The sequence below is a fragment of the Sturnus vulgaris genome, chromosome 8, assembly GCF_052056855.1.
Source record: "Sturnus vulgaris isolate bStuVul1 chromosome 8, bStuVul1.hap1, whole genome shotgun sequence".
NCBI lineage: Eukaryota > Metazoa > Chordata > Aves > Passeriformes > Sturnidae > Sturnus > Sturnus vulgaris.
The window spans coordinates 24,878,401-24,895,191 of record NC_142250.1 but is presented as its reverse complement, the minus strand read 5'-3'; the positions used below and the strand labels follow the sequence as shown (position 1 = coordinate 24,895,191).

The 16,791-nt window shown below is 55.1% G+C and overlaps 2 protein-coding genes across 5 annotated transcripts in view; both read right to left on the bottom strand.

The window, feature by feature from the left end:
• Window positions 1-6,366, bottom strand: part of KCNIP2 (potassium voltage-gated channel interacting protein 2) — a 43,739-nt gene extending 37,373 nt beyond the window's left edge. The window contains exon 1 of one of the 3 annotated variants that reach the window (XM_088169242.1): window positions 6,217-6,366. In XM_088169242.1, coding sequence (XP_088025368.1) covers window positions 6,217-6,289 — 73 coding nt within the window. In that variant the 5' untranslated portion in view covers window positions 6,290-6,366. The remainder of the gene's footprint in view (window positions 1-6,216) is intronic. The other 2 variants (XM_088169241.1, XM_014885960.2) reach the window with 2 other exon arrangements.
• Window positions 6,367-14,099: 7,733 nt separating this feature from the next.
• The window catches only part of ARMH3 (armadillo like helical domain containing 3), a 124,929-nt gene continuing 122,237 nt past the window's right edge, over window positions 14,100-16,791 (bottom strand). For both annotated transcript variants that reach the window (XM_088169237.1, XM_014885945.2), the window contains exon 26: window positions 14,100-16,479. In XM_088169237.1, coding sequence (XP_088025363.1) covers window positions 16,387-16,479 — 93 coding nt within the window. In that variant the 3' untranslated portion in view covers window positions 14,100-16,386. The remainder of the gene's footprint in view (window positions 16,480-16,791) is intronic.

Here is a 16,791-nt window from a genome sequence, read left to right as displayed (position 1 = left end):
CCCAACAGGTTCAAAAGTGCAGTGCTTCCTGCCAAGATGGGGCTGGAGTCATCTGGAACCAGGTGGAGCTGAGCTTTTGGGACTGGAGAGGCGCACAAGGCATGGACACAGAAGTGTACGACAATGGCAGTGAGTGCCTTCCCTGTCCAGGAGTGTCCATAGGTGACTTGCCCTGTCTGGACCACAGAGGAAACATTCAAGGAAGCCCAGGCTCAGAGGGAGTGAAAGTCGCAGCCCTCCACCTCCTCCATCTCTGTCAACTCCTGTTGAAGGTAGCAGTATCCTGCCCCCAGCTCCCCTCCTGCAGGGCTCCATCTCTAAACAAGCTAATTACTCTCACTGCTCCCCAGGGGCTGCATCACCCATTTTCATTTGAAGAGGAAGATAAATTTACTTAAAAGCCAGAGCCACAGAAGCTCGGGGACAGGAGGACCACAGTAAGAGCCTCCTCCCACCCAGCATAGCCCGGCTGCCACACATTTGCAAAGCCCTCAAAAGGGTTATTGCTGGGAGCAGGGTCACTTGTCCCCCGTATCCTGCCACTCACCCCCATGGCATGGCATGCACCCAGCTGCCAGCAGAGCACTCTGGTATGGACAGTGGGTTGAACATGACCCCTGCACCCATCCACACACCCTGCCCTATGGAAAGGGCACCTGCCCCTTTGCTCCCATGGAAGCCAACCCAAGCAGTTCACTTGCTCAGCAATAACCACCCTCGGAGTTCTACAGTGTTAGTGACAGGCTGTGATTCACCACCTCAAGCCAGAGCCCCTCACCACGGCACCAGACCACCCAACTCAGCCCCCCTGGCGAGGGATGACAGGGAGATTCATTTTACTAAAGGCTCATTTATCTGCAGCATGATTAGAAAGCAGGGCTGGGATCCATCCTGGCGTCAGGAGAGCGATTTGCCAGCAGATGGATTTATCATTTCCCAAGCACTGCAATTTGGCTTAAACAAAACCAAACCACTTCCCCTAATGAAAACACCACTAATGAGGAGTGAGGCAGAGGCAGCTCTATGAATGGGGTCTCTCCAGTCCTTCAGGGCTGGCGTGACCCACTGATGTCCGGGCTGCTAATGCATGAGGTTCAGGTCCAGCGGAGACATATGGACCCAATACAGCTGGAAGAAACCAGAGTTTGCTCCAGGGACAAAACCTCCTCACATCCTAGCTCCCAAAGCTCTGAGGGCAACTGGTCCCAGCACAACACACTGAGTCGAGACATCTTTTCCAGTTGTAACATGGCCAACAGTGAGGAAAAACTCTATGCCCAGACACAGAGCTGGTGAAAGAGCCTGTGCATGGCCAGTCCTGTGCAGCAGAAGCTGTACCCCTTGGCCAAAGCTGTGACAATCCATTAATTATGCATCAGCATCTGTAGAGATCAGCCATTTAACCGGTCCAACCAAATCTGCGAACTTCCTGTCAATTAATCCTGTGCCACCAACTCACTACGGACTCCAACCTACCTTTGCTTGCAGGGATGCAGCAGTGGCTGCCTAAACCTCAGCTCCAGCCCTTCCACCTGCAAAATCCAACCTGCCCATGAGCAGTGGTACCCGGCAGCATCACTCAGATGGTCCTTGCCCCATGTGTGGCTAAAAGCAGCACCCTTTCCACCAGAGACCCTCAGGATCTCAGCAATGCCACAACACCCCATGAGAGAGAAGTCATCAGCATCAGAGGACTGCAGACAAGCCAGGACAGCAAAGAGGGAAGAGGAAGAGGGTACAGATGCCAGAAGGGGGGATACAGCAGACAGAGATGAGGCAGAGTCAGGCAACAGTCCCATCACCCCAGGAAGGTGCAGCAGCCATCGAGGGCAAGGCGCTTCGGCACAGAGACGACCCATGGGAGCCCCTAACCCTGGCACACGAAGGGGAGACCCTTCCCTACAGTACCCCACCCTGACAGAGGACGTCCTGGGAGCTCAGGGACCTGGCTCGAGGGTCAGTGTGGCTTCCAGCCCAGCCTCACTGCCAGGCTGCAGGAGCAGAAGTGGCAAGCAGAAGGAGGGTGCGTGGGGCAGCAGCAGGAGGGAAGGCAGGTCAGCTAGGGAGCAGGGGGATGGGCAACACACAGTTCCCACGGGTCAGATACCCAGGGGAAGGACACTGGTGGGTGTCACCCCTCCTAGGGACTGAGGAAGGCACAACTCATGCCTGACAGTGACCAGAGGGATGCTGGCCCTGCTAGACCCATGAGGACACAGATGTGCACCCAGGGCTGTTCTCAAGGAAGCAACTGGGCAAGAGAAGGACCTTTATTCTGGGTGAGTGAGCTGGTCTTGGGTACAGTCTCCACCCCAGTCCCCCTCCTTGGGATCCATTCAGCAGACAGGCACAGCACACAACCTGCCATGCACACTTGCAGCCAGGCTCCTGGCCGGCCTGCTCATGCCCTTGCTCCCACCCAATGACCCTGTCACTCCATCTTCCAGCTGCAGATCCCAGTGCTTCCCCCTACACACACTATTATTTGGGACAGGCTAGCACTGACACCTCCTCCACACTCTGGGAAATAAATTATCCCCCGTGCAGATGGAAGTCCTACACTATGGCAAGCTGGGGGAGATGTTCCCCCCACCTGGCTGATCACGGGCTGGGAGCAGAAACGATGAAGCCGCCAGGTTTGCCGGCAGCAGAACAAGCCCCTGGCACAGCCCTAGATCTGCCCATCACCTGGGACCCTCCTTCAGCATTGCCAGGACACAGCTCTTCAGCTTCATCCCATGGCAGGGACTGGAACCCTGCTCCCCGACTGGCCTGTTCTCCCTCTGATGTGTCTATGGGGGACAGCTTGGCCCCACCTCTCCTTTCTTACTGCCGCGGGGAGAAACACCTCTGAAACAGCCTTCCTCGAGGTAGGGAGGAGAGCTCAGCCAGATGCTGCGCTGCCGCTATGCTGCTGTCTAAGGCTTTCATCTCACGGGGTGGGCTGCTAAAAGTGCTAGGATCTGGGGAGTCCCCATCCATCAGCTGTGCCTCTGGAGACAGGAGGATCCCAAAGCTCTGCAGATGATCTCTACAGCAATTGCTCAACCCTGCAAATGCTGCAGCTGCCTTTGGGGTGGAGCAAAACGGTTGCTCGAGTCCCCAGATCATGACAACTGGAGGAAAAAAAACAGGGGTGAAAAAACAATGGTGAAAAGTCAGCCTCCTAACCCTTTTTTGGGGACCCAACAGCCCTGGAGATGAATCCCTCATTTTCCCAAAAGGCAGTTAGGGGCCTTGCCCCACCCCAGACAGCCTAGATATTCACCCCATGCTGGCACATGCTGTCCCGCTCATGGGATACAGCATGGCTGGCAGGGGTTTGTCAAATGGGGTAAGACAAGTCCCAGGCCACACACCCTTGCTCCAAATCTGGAGCTAAGGCAGCCCTGATGCCCACACATCCCTGTGGAGCATCAGGCAGGAGGGAAACTCTCCTCCAAGCTCACTCACCTCTCAGAATGACAGCATTCAGGGTCAGGGATGTGGTACCTGCACTCCTTGGGACAAAGTGACTCTGGATTCCCATTTCTTCTGCATAGAGAGCCATGGCCAGAGCAGTCCTGAGACACTGGCTCTGAGCTCTGCTTGCACACTAATCGCTCATGCATTAGAGGCTGGAGAAATAATGTAATTTATGGATGGTTTTTATTTCTCGCTAGCGTCATCTAAATATCCCAGAAATGGACCAGTTTAATTTCCTGGTGGTGTAACCTAAAGGTTTCTCTCCTTAACACCCAGGTGAGTGCCCAGCCTCAGGCTCAGCAGGCATGGCTGTTTCCTGCCCTTGCCCCATGCAGCCACACCAGGGCCAGCACAGGCAGGATCCACCCCGGCTGGTCCCAGCGCAGCCTGCCCGCGTTCCCCCGGCACAGGGAGCGCTGTGCTCTCCCCATTGCTCACACACAGACAGTTCTCATTCATTCGGGCCTCTCACACACACAGCCACGTGCCCACAGAGCCGGGGCAGCTGGGCATCGCTGCAGGGAGACTGTCACTGCACCCTCATTTTCAACAGCGTTTTAAATTTAAGAATGAGTGGGCATTGTGGAGCGTTTCTACCCTGAGCATGGCTGGGGGTCCTGCTTCCTGTTTAGCCCCTCTCCTTCTGGAAGTGGGGTTGCTAACCCTTCTCTGGGCATGCATAGGTGGGAATCACATTGCTTTCACCCCTGATTTCGTGCAGTGATAGGGAGGCAGCAGGATTGACTGCCGTCCCTGTACACACCAGCCGTTCACTGGAGTTGCTGTGGGGCTGTCGCCTTGCCTGACACCACATCATCTCTTGATTAACATCTCTTGTATGGCAGATGTCCTCTAAACTCTGGCACATCCTGATGGATGAGGGTCTCCAAAAATGGAGGAACACCCCAAACTGCTCGTGCTTGACTCCAAACAGGGCTGAGCTACCAAACAGCAGGTGTTAGCAGCAACCCTCCCATCTGCAGATAGAGACAAAGCCCACACAGACACTGCCAGCTTCACCCCAGCGTTTTGCCACAGCCCTGTGGAAGTCCTGGCTCCTCACCACATCTCCAGGATATCAGGAGAGCCAAGACCAGCTTAGAAGGCATGGGGTCAAGGTAGCAAACCCTCCCTAGAGTAAAGGTTGCATCTCGTCTCCTGCCTGCATCACTTCCACACTTTCTGGGAGAGAGACAACTTTCCCTCCACGGGCCGGGGGCTTAACTTCAGTGCATTCAGCAAGCACAGGGGAAATCATTGCCACTGGGACCAGCTCCCTCTCCTCCGTGGGGCTACTGCAGGCTCTGCCCTGGCAGTTCACTGACTTGACAGTGATGGGAAATGAGTGACATGCCCTACAGGACCTATTTCCCACTCTGGGAAATGGGGCAGATATTTCCAGCCTTATTCCCCAAAGACTTCCCCAAAGCCCCATCCCTGCGGGCAGAGATTTGCATGTGGCACAGCTCCACTCCATCCAGATTCTTGCTGCACAGCTGGTTCAGAGGTAAGCCCAGGCATAAAAGGTCTCAGTCTTGGAGAGACTGGAATTTATTTTTAACTTTGATTTGATTTAAATCCATATGGACAGTTTAAAGTTACCGGAGAAACCAAAAGTTGTGTGTGGGTTCCAAGTTCCTACACAGCTCAAAAATATCTTCCCTGCAGCACGTTTGGGCAGACAGTAAGCAGCATTTCCCATGTGTGGGGCTGTTCAGGAAAGCAGAGCAGAGGTTCTGCTCTGCTATCACCACCTATTTGAAATTCTAGAGCAAATCCTGAAATCTACCCTAGACTTCGGCAGGAAAAGCATCACCGGGACTCAGGGAAGCCGCCTGTGCAAGCACAACAGTGCCGACGGTACAAGGACACAGAACTCCACTGGCTATGGAAAGGTTCAGCTCCATCGTGGGTCCCAGGAGGCAGGTGGGAATTGCTGCCCCATTTCACAGCTGCTGCGACAGAAGCCCTGGAAGGGGACAGGATTTGGCCTGATCTGTGGAGAGCACGTGGGGAAGGAGGGGTGTTGCCAGCTCCAGCCCAGCTGCTTCCCTATCGGACAGTGGAAGATGAGGTGTGACGGATGGACAGATGCTGTGGGACGTGGGATGCTTGGCAATTCCCTGATGGGGCAGAAGATGAAGGGGAATACAATAGGTCACAAATGGGTCGTCTTAAGCCTCTGTGTCCCACAGCTATCCCATCCAGGGGCAAGACGTCTCAAGGGATGCTCTAGGGTACATTGGGTGATGGGTGAAGACACCAGGCACCGTGGTGCTGCCCGGGTTTCCTGAGCGGAGTGAGCCTGTTTTCCCTGGGGAACCTGCTGCCGGGCTGCTGCTGTGCCACCCCAGGGTGCAGCGGGGGCTCAAGGCACGGCACAGAGATCCCAGCGCCAGACCCTGGTGTCCTGAGGGGTTTGGGCGTAACAGCGAGGCGTGTGAACTTGGGGGGTGGCCAAAAGAGATCCAAGAGTTCAACCCCCCGACTGTTGCCTTTTCCTTGCCTCGGGACAATATCTGCAGGCTGGGACCAGCCCTATCGCCCTCGGAGCATCTTCCCCCCGGGGGTCGGGACTGTCCCCCTGCTCCAGCGCCGGGGTCGCGGCCGTTCCCCCTCTCCCCGAGCACGGCGTGCGGCGAAGCGGAGCGGGCAGGGAGCGGGGCTCAGCGGGGCTGGAAGCGGGTGCCCGGGGCCGCCCCGCGCCGTGGTCCGAGTGGCTGCTGCACCTTCCCCGGCGGCGGCACTCACCCGTCAGCTGGTCGTAGGAGCCGTCCAGGTCGCGGGAGTCGGACAGGCTCTCCTTCCTGCCCTTGTTCCGCATCTTCCCGCCCCGCCGAGCGGCGGGGGGAACGGCGACGGGGCGCACGGGCTGCGCCGGCGGGCTGGGGCTGCCCGCGGCCGCCGCCTCCCCCCGCCCCGCCGCCCGCTCCGCTCAGCGCGCCAGCGGCAAGGGGCCGGCGGTGCCGGGAGCTCGGCTCGGCACGGCACGGCAGCAGGAGCGCGCAGCCGCCCCGGTCCCCGCCGCCGCCGCCGCCGGGGCTGGGCACGGCCGCCCCCTCCCTCTCGTCCTTGCCCGCCTCTTCCCGGGAACCGCCAGCCCGGCCCCGCCGCCGCGGGGAAACTGAGGCACGGGAGGGGGGGCGGAGAGCGGGGGCGCTCCCGGGAAGAGGCAGGGAGAGAGCTGCACCGGACCGCTCCGAGGTGCGGTCTCCGGCGGTTCGGGAGAGCCCTGGGCATCGGGCACTGCGCAGGGATGGAGAAGGGGACAGAGATGGAGAAGGCGTGGGGCAGGAGGGGCGCAGACCCCACAGCCCACTGCGGGGGAGCGAGGGTCCCCCGAGCCCTGCGTGTCAGTGCCCATGCCGGACTGCGCCGTGCGAGCCCCAGGAAGGGGAGCCCCAGCCCTGCCCGGTCCCGCGGGACTGCTGCATCTCCGCCTGTGGGGAGAAGCTGGATGAGAAATAGGTATGAGACGGAGGGGATGGACAGGATGCAGGAGAAGTGTGGCGACGGCGGCCAGATCCCCCTGCCTGCAGCCAAGTACAGAAGTGGGTCTCACCGCCGTTCCCACCCTGAGCATGGCTTTCCATGCAGGGTTCGAGTCTTTAGCAGGATTTTACCCCCATCGCCTGCAGCCTCAGGGAAAGGGTGAAGCAGCAGCATACATGGAGAGGCTTCCAGAGGCCCGCTGCTGCCAAGAGAGGAGTTCACAGCCCACCGGTACATCTGGCACTGGGAACTTGATGTCCCGCTGCTGCCCTTAGTTATTTGTTGCCATCTGTGCACGATGCCATCCCCGGGGGATGCAGACTGTGCTGGAGAGTCCCCTCCATGGACAAAGCCAGGGGCTTTTGTGATGCCACTGCCTGAGTACTGACTGCACCATGACAGGGGTCCTGGGCACATCTCGGGGGCTGTCCAGCTCCCATCGCTTCCCAGCGCTCCTCCCTTCATTCTCTCACCCGTGCAGAGAGACAGAGGAGAGCAGGGGCTGCGGGAGGAGGCAAAGCATCCCTCCTGATGCTTGTGCCAGCCCGGCACACAGGAGCCGCAGGGCAGAAGGGAATCCAGATCAGCAAGGAGGGAGGGCCATGCTCACGAGGCAGCGTGTTGTCAACGTGCTTTGGTGTCAAGCCATGAAAGAAGCCGCCTTAGCGAGGCAGTGATGCTTAGCAACTGCCTGGATCTAAAAATAAGAGCCATTTAGCAAGGAAAACGCAGTGGAGAAATGCTTGGAGAACTAAACACATTCCCCCAGCCCTCCCCGTGGCCCGGCCACTGCACGGAGCCTGCATGCACTGACTGGCTGGAGGGAAACTCCTGGGACACTCTGGCAGTGCCCCCTCTGCTTAGCCTGACAAGCAAAGCTGGAGCCTGGCCAGCCCACAGACCCCCTGCACTTCTGGGCTTGTCCATCCTGCTGCTCTCTGGCCTCCTCAGCCTCCCTCCTCCAACCTCTCCACCATGTGCTTGTCCATGTTTTCTTGGCTGCCCTTGGGGACCAGCAGTGTCCCAGGGAAGTAGATTTGGAGCACTGCATGATCCATGCCCAAGCTCACCCACCAACTTCACCTTCCTCGGGGTCCATCCAGCTATGGATGTGGCAAGCCCAGCAGAGCTGCACAGGGAAGTTTTCACCTTCTGCCATCCCTGGTCCATTGGGAGGCAAACATGGCTATTTTTATCCTAGCTAAGTGCTCCTGTTCCGGCAGGCAAGCAAGAGATGCTTTGCCAGGCTGGGGAGAGGGGGGAAGCTGGGCAGTTTGGTGGGTACCACAGGGTAGGATGGGGCAGCCCCAGGCCTAGGCTGACATATCCTACCCTCCCCACGGTGTAGAAAAAGGGGAACACAACTCACCTGATCACTGTTACAGCTCCTTTCCTCAGCAGACATGAGGGCTGGGCATTCTGCCAGGATTCACAGCCTCTGAGCCTTTCTCTGCATGGGAAAAATACAACATCCTCCCCTAAATGTTCCTCTGGGCACTGGGGGTCTGCAGGTTGCCAGGGTAGGAGAAGCAGGAATGAGTCTGGTCTTTGCCCTCTTATCCAGACCCAGACAGGTGCCCTGCTGTGGGTGCACTGGGTGCAGAGATGCCTCGGTGAACATGTCGGGACAGGGACAGGAATGGCAGCAAAGTCACCCCAGAATGCTGAGTATCCCTTGCAACACGTCTCAATCTCACCGGGATGTGCAGCAGAGGCAAAAAGACTGGGCCAGGCTGAGGAAAATCACCTAAGCAGTATCTGAGGCTGTAATCACAGCGTGCCTTGTGCAGCCTGGCTGCTGCTGGCCACATCCACCACAAAAGCAATCAGCAGGTTCAGGATGGGCAGGAGCCAGCTGCAGGCAGGGCTGGTGGTCTGCACTGTGCAAGATGTCACTGGATTAACTATTTCCAGAGGATAGAAAGAGCTCTGTCGGTTCCTGAGAATCAAGATCCCAGTTACAAGGGGTAACTGGGAGGAAGAGCCATGCTCTAGCTGGCCAAGACATGGCACAGGCTCTACAGACATAGCTATGCCATATAACCATGAAACTCATATTCCAAAGCCCAGAGACGTGTGGAAGGCAGGCAGGTGGATGGATCAAGCCCGCTGGGGCAAGCAGGGGTCTTGTGGATGCACCCAGGTCCCCAGACTCGTCTCTGTGACAGCAGCAGAGAGCCATGAGAGAAACAAGGCCATGTAAACCAGCCCCAAGGCTTGGCATAGCCAGCAGAGGGGTGGGATGAGTAGGAAATGCACAGAGGGAGACAGGCTGGGGGTGCAAAAGCTGCTGCCCCATGAGGTGCACCCCAGGCTGTGTGCCTCTTGGAGACAGGGTGTCCCTGGGACCATTCAGACATCCTCAGGATGGAAATCACCCATTCACACTGTCCCAGGCACAAGGCATGCTCCCTAAGGGGCGTGTCTGTCACTCTGTCAGAGACAGCAAAGCTTTGACAAGGAACATCTGCACGGGATTACTGCTGCTCCCCAGGCAGTGAAGCTGCAGCCAGGAATGACACTTCGGGTGGGAAGGGCTGGAAAGCATGGACAGGACATCAGGCTGCAACACTGGTCTGATCCTTTCGGCTCATCTGTGCCTCCTGCTCCTGCTGGGCACCCCAGCTCTGGGGCCACAAGTCCCTACTCTCCCCTGCTGAAAATCCTAGGCTCAACACAAAACCCAAGACAGTCCCAAACCACAGAAGATGACCCTGGGAAGGAGTCAGGAATGCTTGAGTCTGCACCTCAGGTGTAGAGGAACGCAGGGAGCTCCCCCCAGGCCCTCTGCAAGCAGCCTGGGGTGCGTGTGACTGGGGGACAGGGAGAGGGAAAAACATAATTTAACGCTTCATTAGGTAACTACAAGGCATTGATCTGCCCTACCAGCCTTCATGCTCTGTAATTGCATATCTCCATTCTTATTAATTCTATCGAAAAAGCAGAGAGCAGGACTCAGGAGTCTGATCCTATCTTTAGGAAATTTCAAACAGAGATGTAATTGTTGAATGCTCGAAATCACGGTGCTTTATCCACTGTTAACAGTATTTTAAAGCCATGGTCATCAATAGCAGTCCTCGGGATGAGCTCCCAGCAGATGCCATTAGTCTTATTTTGGCTGTGGTCACCTGGTGTCTCTGGGCTCAGATTTACACGTGGCACCAAGGGACAGCTCTGCTTCCACAGCAGAGAGGTGCTTAAACCAGCTTCACCCCTTGCAAACATGCCAGCAGATGGAGATGAGCACCTCTGCATCAGGGGCTATTGCCCTCCCAGCACCCAGACAGGCCCCCAGTCTGGAGCAGGGATGTTCAGGGCCACGCAAGTGTCTGGGGAGGGCTCCAGGCAGGGCAAATGGCCTCACTCAGGAATAAACCACAATATTTACATCTGCAGAGGAAATGGATCTGGGTGACACAAGACCAAGACGAGCCCCTTGGACTCTGCAGAGAGAGGGGTCTCTGGGATCTTGGGACAGCTACAGCAGACCAATAGGTCCTTGGGAGATGATGCCCCACAGGGACATCAGCCAGGACACACAGGGGAGGGCTGCTCCCATCTCTACGAACCCACCCTGCAAAGACACATGGGCAGGTGAGAGCCACTGTGAGATTCAGAGCTGGGGGGAATTTCAGCTGCTGAAAAATCTTGCAAAGCTGGAGGAGGAACAGATGATGCTGCAAGCTGCTGGGAGAGCCTTGCAAGCAGGAATGCTGCAGGAGGAAGGGAAACTCCTCTGTCAAATGCAAACTAGCAGGTGTGAGAAATCTGGGTGTGCAGAAGAAAGGACTTTGCATCACACTCGGTATCCTCGAAAGCCAGTCACCTGCCTCTGCTTATGCCTCCAGCACGGAGGGATTCCCCAGCATGGCCTCACTGCTGGGTGGGCCAAAGGGGGGCTCTGTGTCCACCCAGAATGTTTCTTGCCACTTCTGCGTAACAGATCCAAAATCTGTGTGCATTAAAGACTTGCCTGGGGAGTGCAGACTGGAGCATTCTTGGGCTTAGGACCCTGAGTCTCACAAGCCCTCCCAGCATTACAAAGCGTCTCAGGTTTGTGTGCTCAGTGCCTGTGGGCTCAGGTTTTAATTAAAGAGGAACTAGATACTATTTCCAACCTTCATTTATGCCATGCTGGATGCCACACCAGGGATTCTTTCAGTAGCTCAGGTCTGCTGTGAGAACAGATGTGCATCTCTGTCACGAGTGAGTCCACACTGCGGACACGTGTCCTGCTCTGCCAGGGCAGGGCCTTGTGCCCCAGCTCACCTCCTTGGGAGGGGATGTCTCTGCTGTGACTCTGGTCTCAGCACTCTGCTCAGCTGCCCATCCCATTCCACCCTATCCCATCCCACTGGCCTGGCAATGATTGCAGCACAAGGGCCACGAGTAGGGCATGGGGCTAGGGTGCTGTAGGTGGGTGCTGCTGGAGCACCACTTGCTCCACTTGTAAGATGGGGGAACAACAGGATTGGAACTCCTGAGCAGCCACAAATCATTAGAGCATCCCAGCCCCTGTACACTGGCTGAACCCTGGAGCAGGGGAGCTCCAGCTAATTAGTCATTAATTGCTTCAGAAGGGAAACAAGCCAACCCAACCTCTGCCTGCCTGTAGCAGTGACCTGTGGGCCCTGGGACACAGCCAGGCTGCACATCACTGAGAAATGGCTGAGAGTTCGTCTGTCACAGCATAGCTGGAAAAGCAGCCCAGCGCAGTGGGTGTCCATCTCCCAGCAGCATCCCCAGCCCCTTCCTGCCCCTATGGGACTCCTGGGAGATCCCAGCCTCTGGCAGCAGCTTGGCAAGGCTCTGAGCTGTGCTGCAGTGAGAGGCAAGCCCGGCTCATTTAATCTATTCAATTGGATTCAATTTCCAGCCACATGATTCAATTAGCCCTGGAGGGACAGTACAGAGAGCAGAGGCTGCAGAGCATGGCCCAGTCTGTGCTCCAGCAGCTGCCAGGCTGGGACAGGGCAGCACAGGACTCTGAGCTTGTTCTGGCCCTCTGGGATGTGCTGAGATGTTGGGGGCTCCAGGGGAATCTCATCCTGTCCTGGAGAGCTGGGGCTCCTCTAGGCACAAGATGCTGGTCCTGAGTGGTGTGTGGGCAGCTGTAGGGCAGAAGATGGGCAAGCCCCATCCTGAGCATCTCTCTTTGCAGGCAGTCACAACCTTGAGGGGTGACAGCCATGCTGGGGCAGATCTGAGGTCTGCATCCCTGAGCACCTGCCAGTGTGGCCCAGAGAAGCTTTAAAAAGATAACAGCATTCAGCAATGCTCCCTCGAGAGTGCTGCCTATCGCGTGTATTTGGGATCACCTGTCTGCCTGAGCAGTGTCCTCCTGGGTACAACCACTGTGCTGTAGGTGGGGAGAACCAGGGCTCTGACCAGCATGAAGGACTCTCAGCAGCCCCAGTTGCCTCCAGGTCCCACCAGCCTTGCAACAGCCCTTCTCTAGACTCCTGGTCCAGACTTCCCTTCATCACTTATTTTTCTGTCTGCCCTCTCCCTAAAAGGATCAGCAAAGGCATTAATAAGTTGCCACCAGGGGAAAAGCACATCTTATCCTAGCCCGTCTGGATTTCTACACTTTCCAAAGCTGGGCTTTATCTCTTTCCTTTCAGGTTACTGCAATGGCTCATCTACCAAAAAATCCATCATACTTCTGTCCAGCACAACCCTGCTCATACCAACAAGTACCAAACGGGAAAACAGAGCTCTACAGGAGATGAGAATCCCAAAAGGTCTCAGTGCTGACACCAAGAGCTGCTTTTGAGTGCCAAGAGCCAGCTCTAAGTCTTACCACTGACTGCTGGCCACACACCATCCCAATACACACTGTGCCAGTTGTGACTTGGCAGAAGGAACAGCCACTCCCTCTGCCTGCCCTGTACTGGAATGGGAGCTAGGGAAGAGCAGCTCCACCCTGAGAAAGAAGTGTGGGGAAGCAGGTGGAGCACACTGGAGTTGATCCCTTGTGCAAGTGCTGTCTAGGAGATATCTCCTTCCAGGACTTCTCCTAATAGCCACCATGCACCAGTGTGCAGGACCCCAGAGCAGGGAGTGTCCAATACTTCAAGCAGGAAGAGAAAAGCACCCCACAACAGACACCAGGACATGCTCAACCCTGCAGAGGGATGGCGCCTGTGCCATGGATATGGGACTAGAGCAGGCAATAGCCATGACAAGGAAGAGAACAAAGAGGTTTGCAAACCAAACATAGCAGGTGGGCAAAGGTGCACTCTAACCTCTGGCTGCAGTACATGATCAGGGGTTTGCTACTACCTGCTCCTGGCAGCTCCAAAGAACAGACAAAACACCATTTGGAGCTGCTAGCCCGTGCAGGGAAGACTCAGCTCCTGAGGAGCTGCCTCTCAAGTCTGCATGAAAAGTGGGACCTGTAAGAGCTAAAGAAAAAGAGATCAAAAATATCACAGTGGCACTTACAAAGCAACTCTTAGTAACTCCCTCCAAAGTTTAGCTCAAATTCAATTCTCTTCCAGGTCATTATTTTGTAAAATATTTGTCTCTCTGCAGCTGCTGCATAATTTAAAGGTAGCAATCTGATTTCTCCCCACACTCCCCAAGCTTCAGAAACAGCTCTTCCAATAACAGACAGAGTTATGAACTAGATATAACAAAATACACTCATCTGCTCAGATCAGATACACGAAAGTTTGAGGCTGTCACACACATCCTGAAGCTGAACATCAAGATTTAAATGACTTCCTGTTCAGTTCAAGCTGGCCTCAAAACACAAATAGTAGTAGGGTGCTTCACAAAGCACTCAAACGTGCAGCAGAATCTGTGAGCAGGAGTTTGCTGACACCAGCAACAAAGGGCATCACACCATGCACAGGCAGGCCCTGCATCCCTTTCTCTTGGGCTCCCAGTCTTGCTCATGGCTTCCTTAGTGCCAGCCACAGGGATGTAAGAGGAAGAGGGATGCTCACTACTGCATGGTACCTGCAGACAGGACAAAGCATCACTGTGCAGTGCCTCAACCTCCCTCTGCATAGGCAGGAAGAGCCCAAGGGCAGGTGATAGCCCTGCTGCAGCCAGTGTGCCACCAAATGGTGACAGGGCCACTCCCACAACCACCCCACTCTCCCTCCTGTGAAGGACAAACACTGCACACTCCGGACAGGCAGGGCTCTGCTATTTATTGAGCTCTAGGTTTGTATGTACATCCATTTACAGTGCTTGGTTCAGTGACAGTGTGACAAGAGGACATGTATCACAGTCTTCCCCAGCTCAGATTTAGATGAGGGCTGGGCTCAGGAACTGATCTCACACATGCCTGGGCTTCTATGATCATCCCAGCAAGGGAGCATCCTCAAGGAGATAGGATAGCTGAGCCCAGAGGGAGAAGCTGAAGATTCCAGAGGTTGCCGAGTCAGAAGCAGACTCATCCCAAACTCTCTCATGGATGTGTCTAGACTCAGCCTAAACGAGCCCAGAGAACAGGAGGCATGAGGACAGTGGATGACTCAATGCTCCAACAATCATAATGCTGGGGCTGCACCTCAAGTCCCCTTGAGAAGAAACTCCCCCTCTCAGAGGTGAGATCTCTCTCTATCCCCCCCAGATAAGCACCACATCCTACAAACAATTGTTCCTCATTTTCCACTGGAGAAGCTGCCTCCTCTACATACCCTGGCCTGTTCCCAAGCAGTGATTTTATGGAGCCTGCTTGCTCTCCTAAACACTGTCCCTCTGACACATACACATTCCCATACACTTGCATGGCAGAAAGCAAATAAATGTCTGGCTTAGCTGTTAAAAGCCAGACAATTCCCTGCTGAGGAATAGTATCATCTGCTGAGAGAAGCCAGTGCTCCCAAGGAAAACATAGGGACTTCATGGGGCGTTGTGCCCAGTGGGTGGCCAAGGACACAGCCTTCAGTTTCCCATGCTCATAGCAGGTAAGATGAAACATTAACACAATTAACGCACATTAGCATGAAAAAAGCCTTGCCTAAAAATGGTAGTAAATGAGCATGACATCCACATTACTCACACTAACCTACAAGGCTAAGAGCAGGACTAGGCACTTTTTTTAAAAAAAACACCTGTTTTCTAGGAGGAAGGAAAAAACCCTGTGGATCTGGGATGTAAGTAACTTCTCTACTTCAGTCCACCAAGTCAGGCCAGATCCTAATACCATAACAACACTGCTGGGAGCTGAAAATGCATGAGCAGGGAACAGGTGTGGAACGGGTGTTTATGCTGTGTATTCCTGAGCTGGGAACCTGACACAGCACTCTGAACAGGCTCTGCCAGATCTGGGCACCTCTGAAGCACCAGCTCTGGGAACAGGAAGGTCTGCCTGTGCCCCACAGCATCATCCCAGAGCTCTTCCTTAGGAAGCCCTCAGCAGACCGTGGCTCTAAGTCGCTTGGTGAAGACAGGAGGGTGAGAAAGTGAAGTCACTACTTCTCCAGATGCATTTAAACTGTGTGCTACACACAAGTGAAAAACTGGAGACTTCTTCATTTATGAAGGTCACCAGGCACCTGCAAACATGTGCAAGGAGATGTTCCTGTGAGGAAGAGGAGGATTGTCGCAAAGCGGTCTCTGATGGGCAATATAAGGTGAGTGGGGAGAAGGAGTCAGCCTGTCCTCTGCCCCATGAAAACCAAACATCTAAAAATGTCCATCTACCTTAGAAACAGTGGATGAGCTGGGGCTACTGGAAGCAGCAGTGACCCCAAGCAGAGCTGGTCTCCAGTAACAAAATGCTCTGTTTGATGACCCATATTCTTGTATACTGGCTCACACTGGACCCTGTAAGCCAACAGCCTTGGAGGCAAAGTTTCCCCTTCTGCAGTAATCCGATGGCTTGGTTGAAGTGACACCTTCTGACATCAGGAGACAGCAGTAAGCAAGGCCTGCTGCTTGAGGAAACTGTTTTATAATCCTAAGCCATTCCCAATGGAATGACAGTGGATTTGACTTACATTATAGGAGGACATGTTGACCCAGGCTGATGGAAAAGAACAGCCCTCACCTGGGACCAGAGAGCTTTCCCCATAGAGCAGGTGAGCAATCTCTACCCAGAACAGTTTCACACAGCTGGGCTGGTTTTATTATTTCAGTTGTGAGCTCTCCCCAGCTCTGCTACAAAGGTTTCCAGTGCATTTTCCCTGAGGCTGTGGAGGGAATCTCCCATAGCGGTGTCACAGGAATGGCTGCCCACTCCCATGACACCATAAAAAACTGCTTCCTTCTCAACATGCCAATCACCTCTCCTCAGCCCAAGTTCTGTTTAAACACATTCCTTTGGGATCAAACACACAGCAGCAAGGCGTTCCCTAGAAGAAACACAGTCCCTTTGGCAGGCAGGAGGCGAGGGGTGACTGCAGAGCTGGAGTGTCCCTGCCCACACGGGCCCGTCTCTGCCCCGCCGGCAGCGGCAGCGTCCGCGCTTCAAGAGATCGTGGAGAATTCCTTCAGCAGCAGCTCCTGGCTCAGAGTGTTGAAAGCAAGGTTCTTCCTCACATTGATGCTGATGGAGCGAACCTGACAGAAACAAAACGAGATGTTTTAGCCAAGGGACTCTTCCTGGCTTCTCATGAGCCTGGTAGTTTTGACATTGCTGACCTCTATGCTCAGCACGAAGCTGTTTTGCATTTACAGCTCCACAGCAATTGCTGCAGCAAGCTCTCACTGAGACTCCAGCCTAGCAAGGAAATGCTGAGGTTCAGCCGTTTCTTGGAAAACCAAAAATATCTACAGTGACATCTCAGCAAGGAGAGTAAATTCCCAAGGAGATGTGGATGGGAGAAGATGCTCTGTGTGGATGCACGAGCTACAAATGGTTCCGGTTCTGGG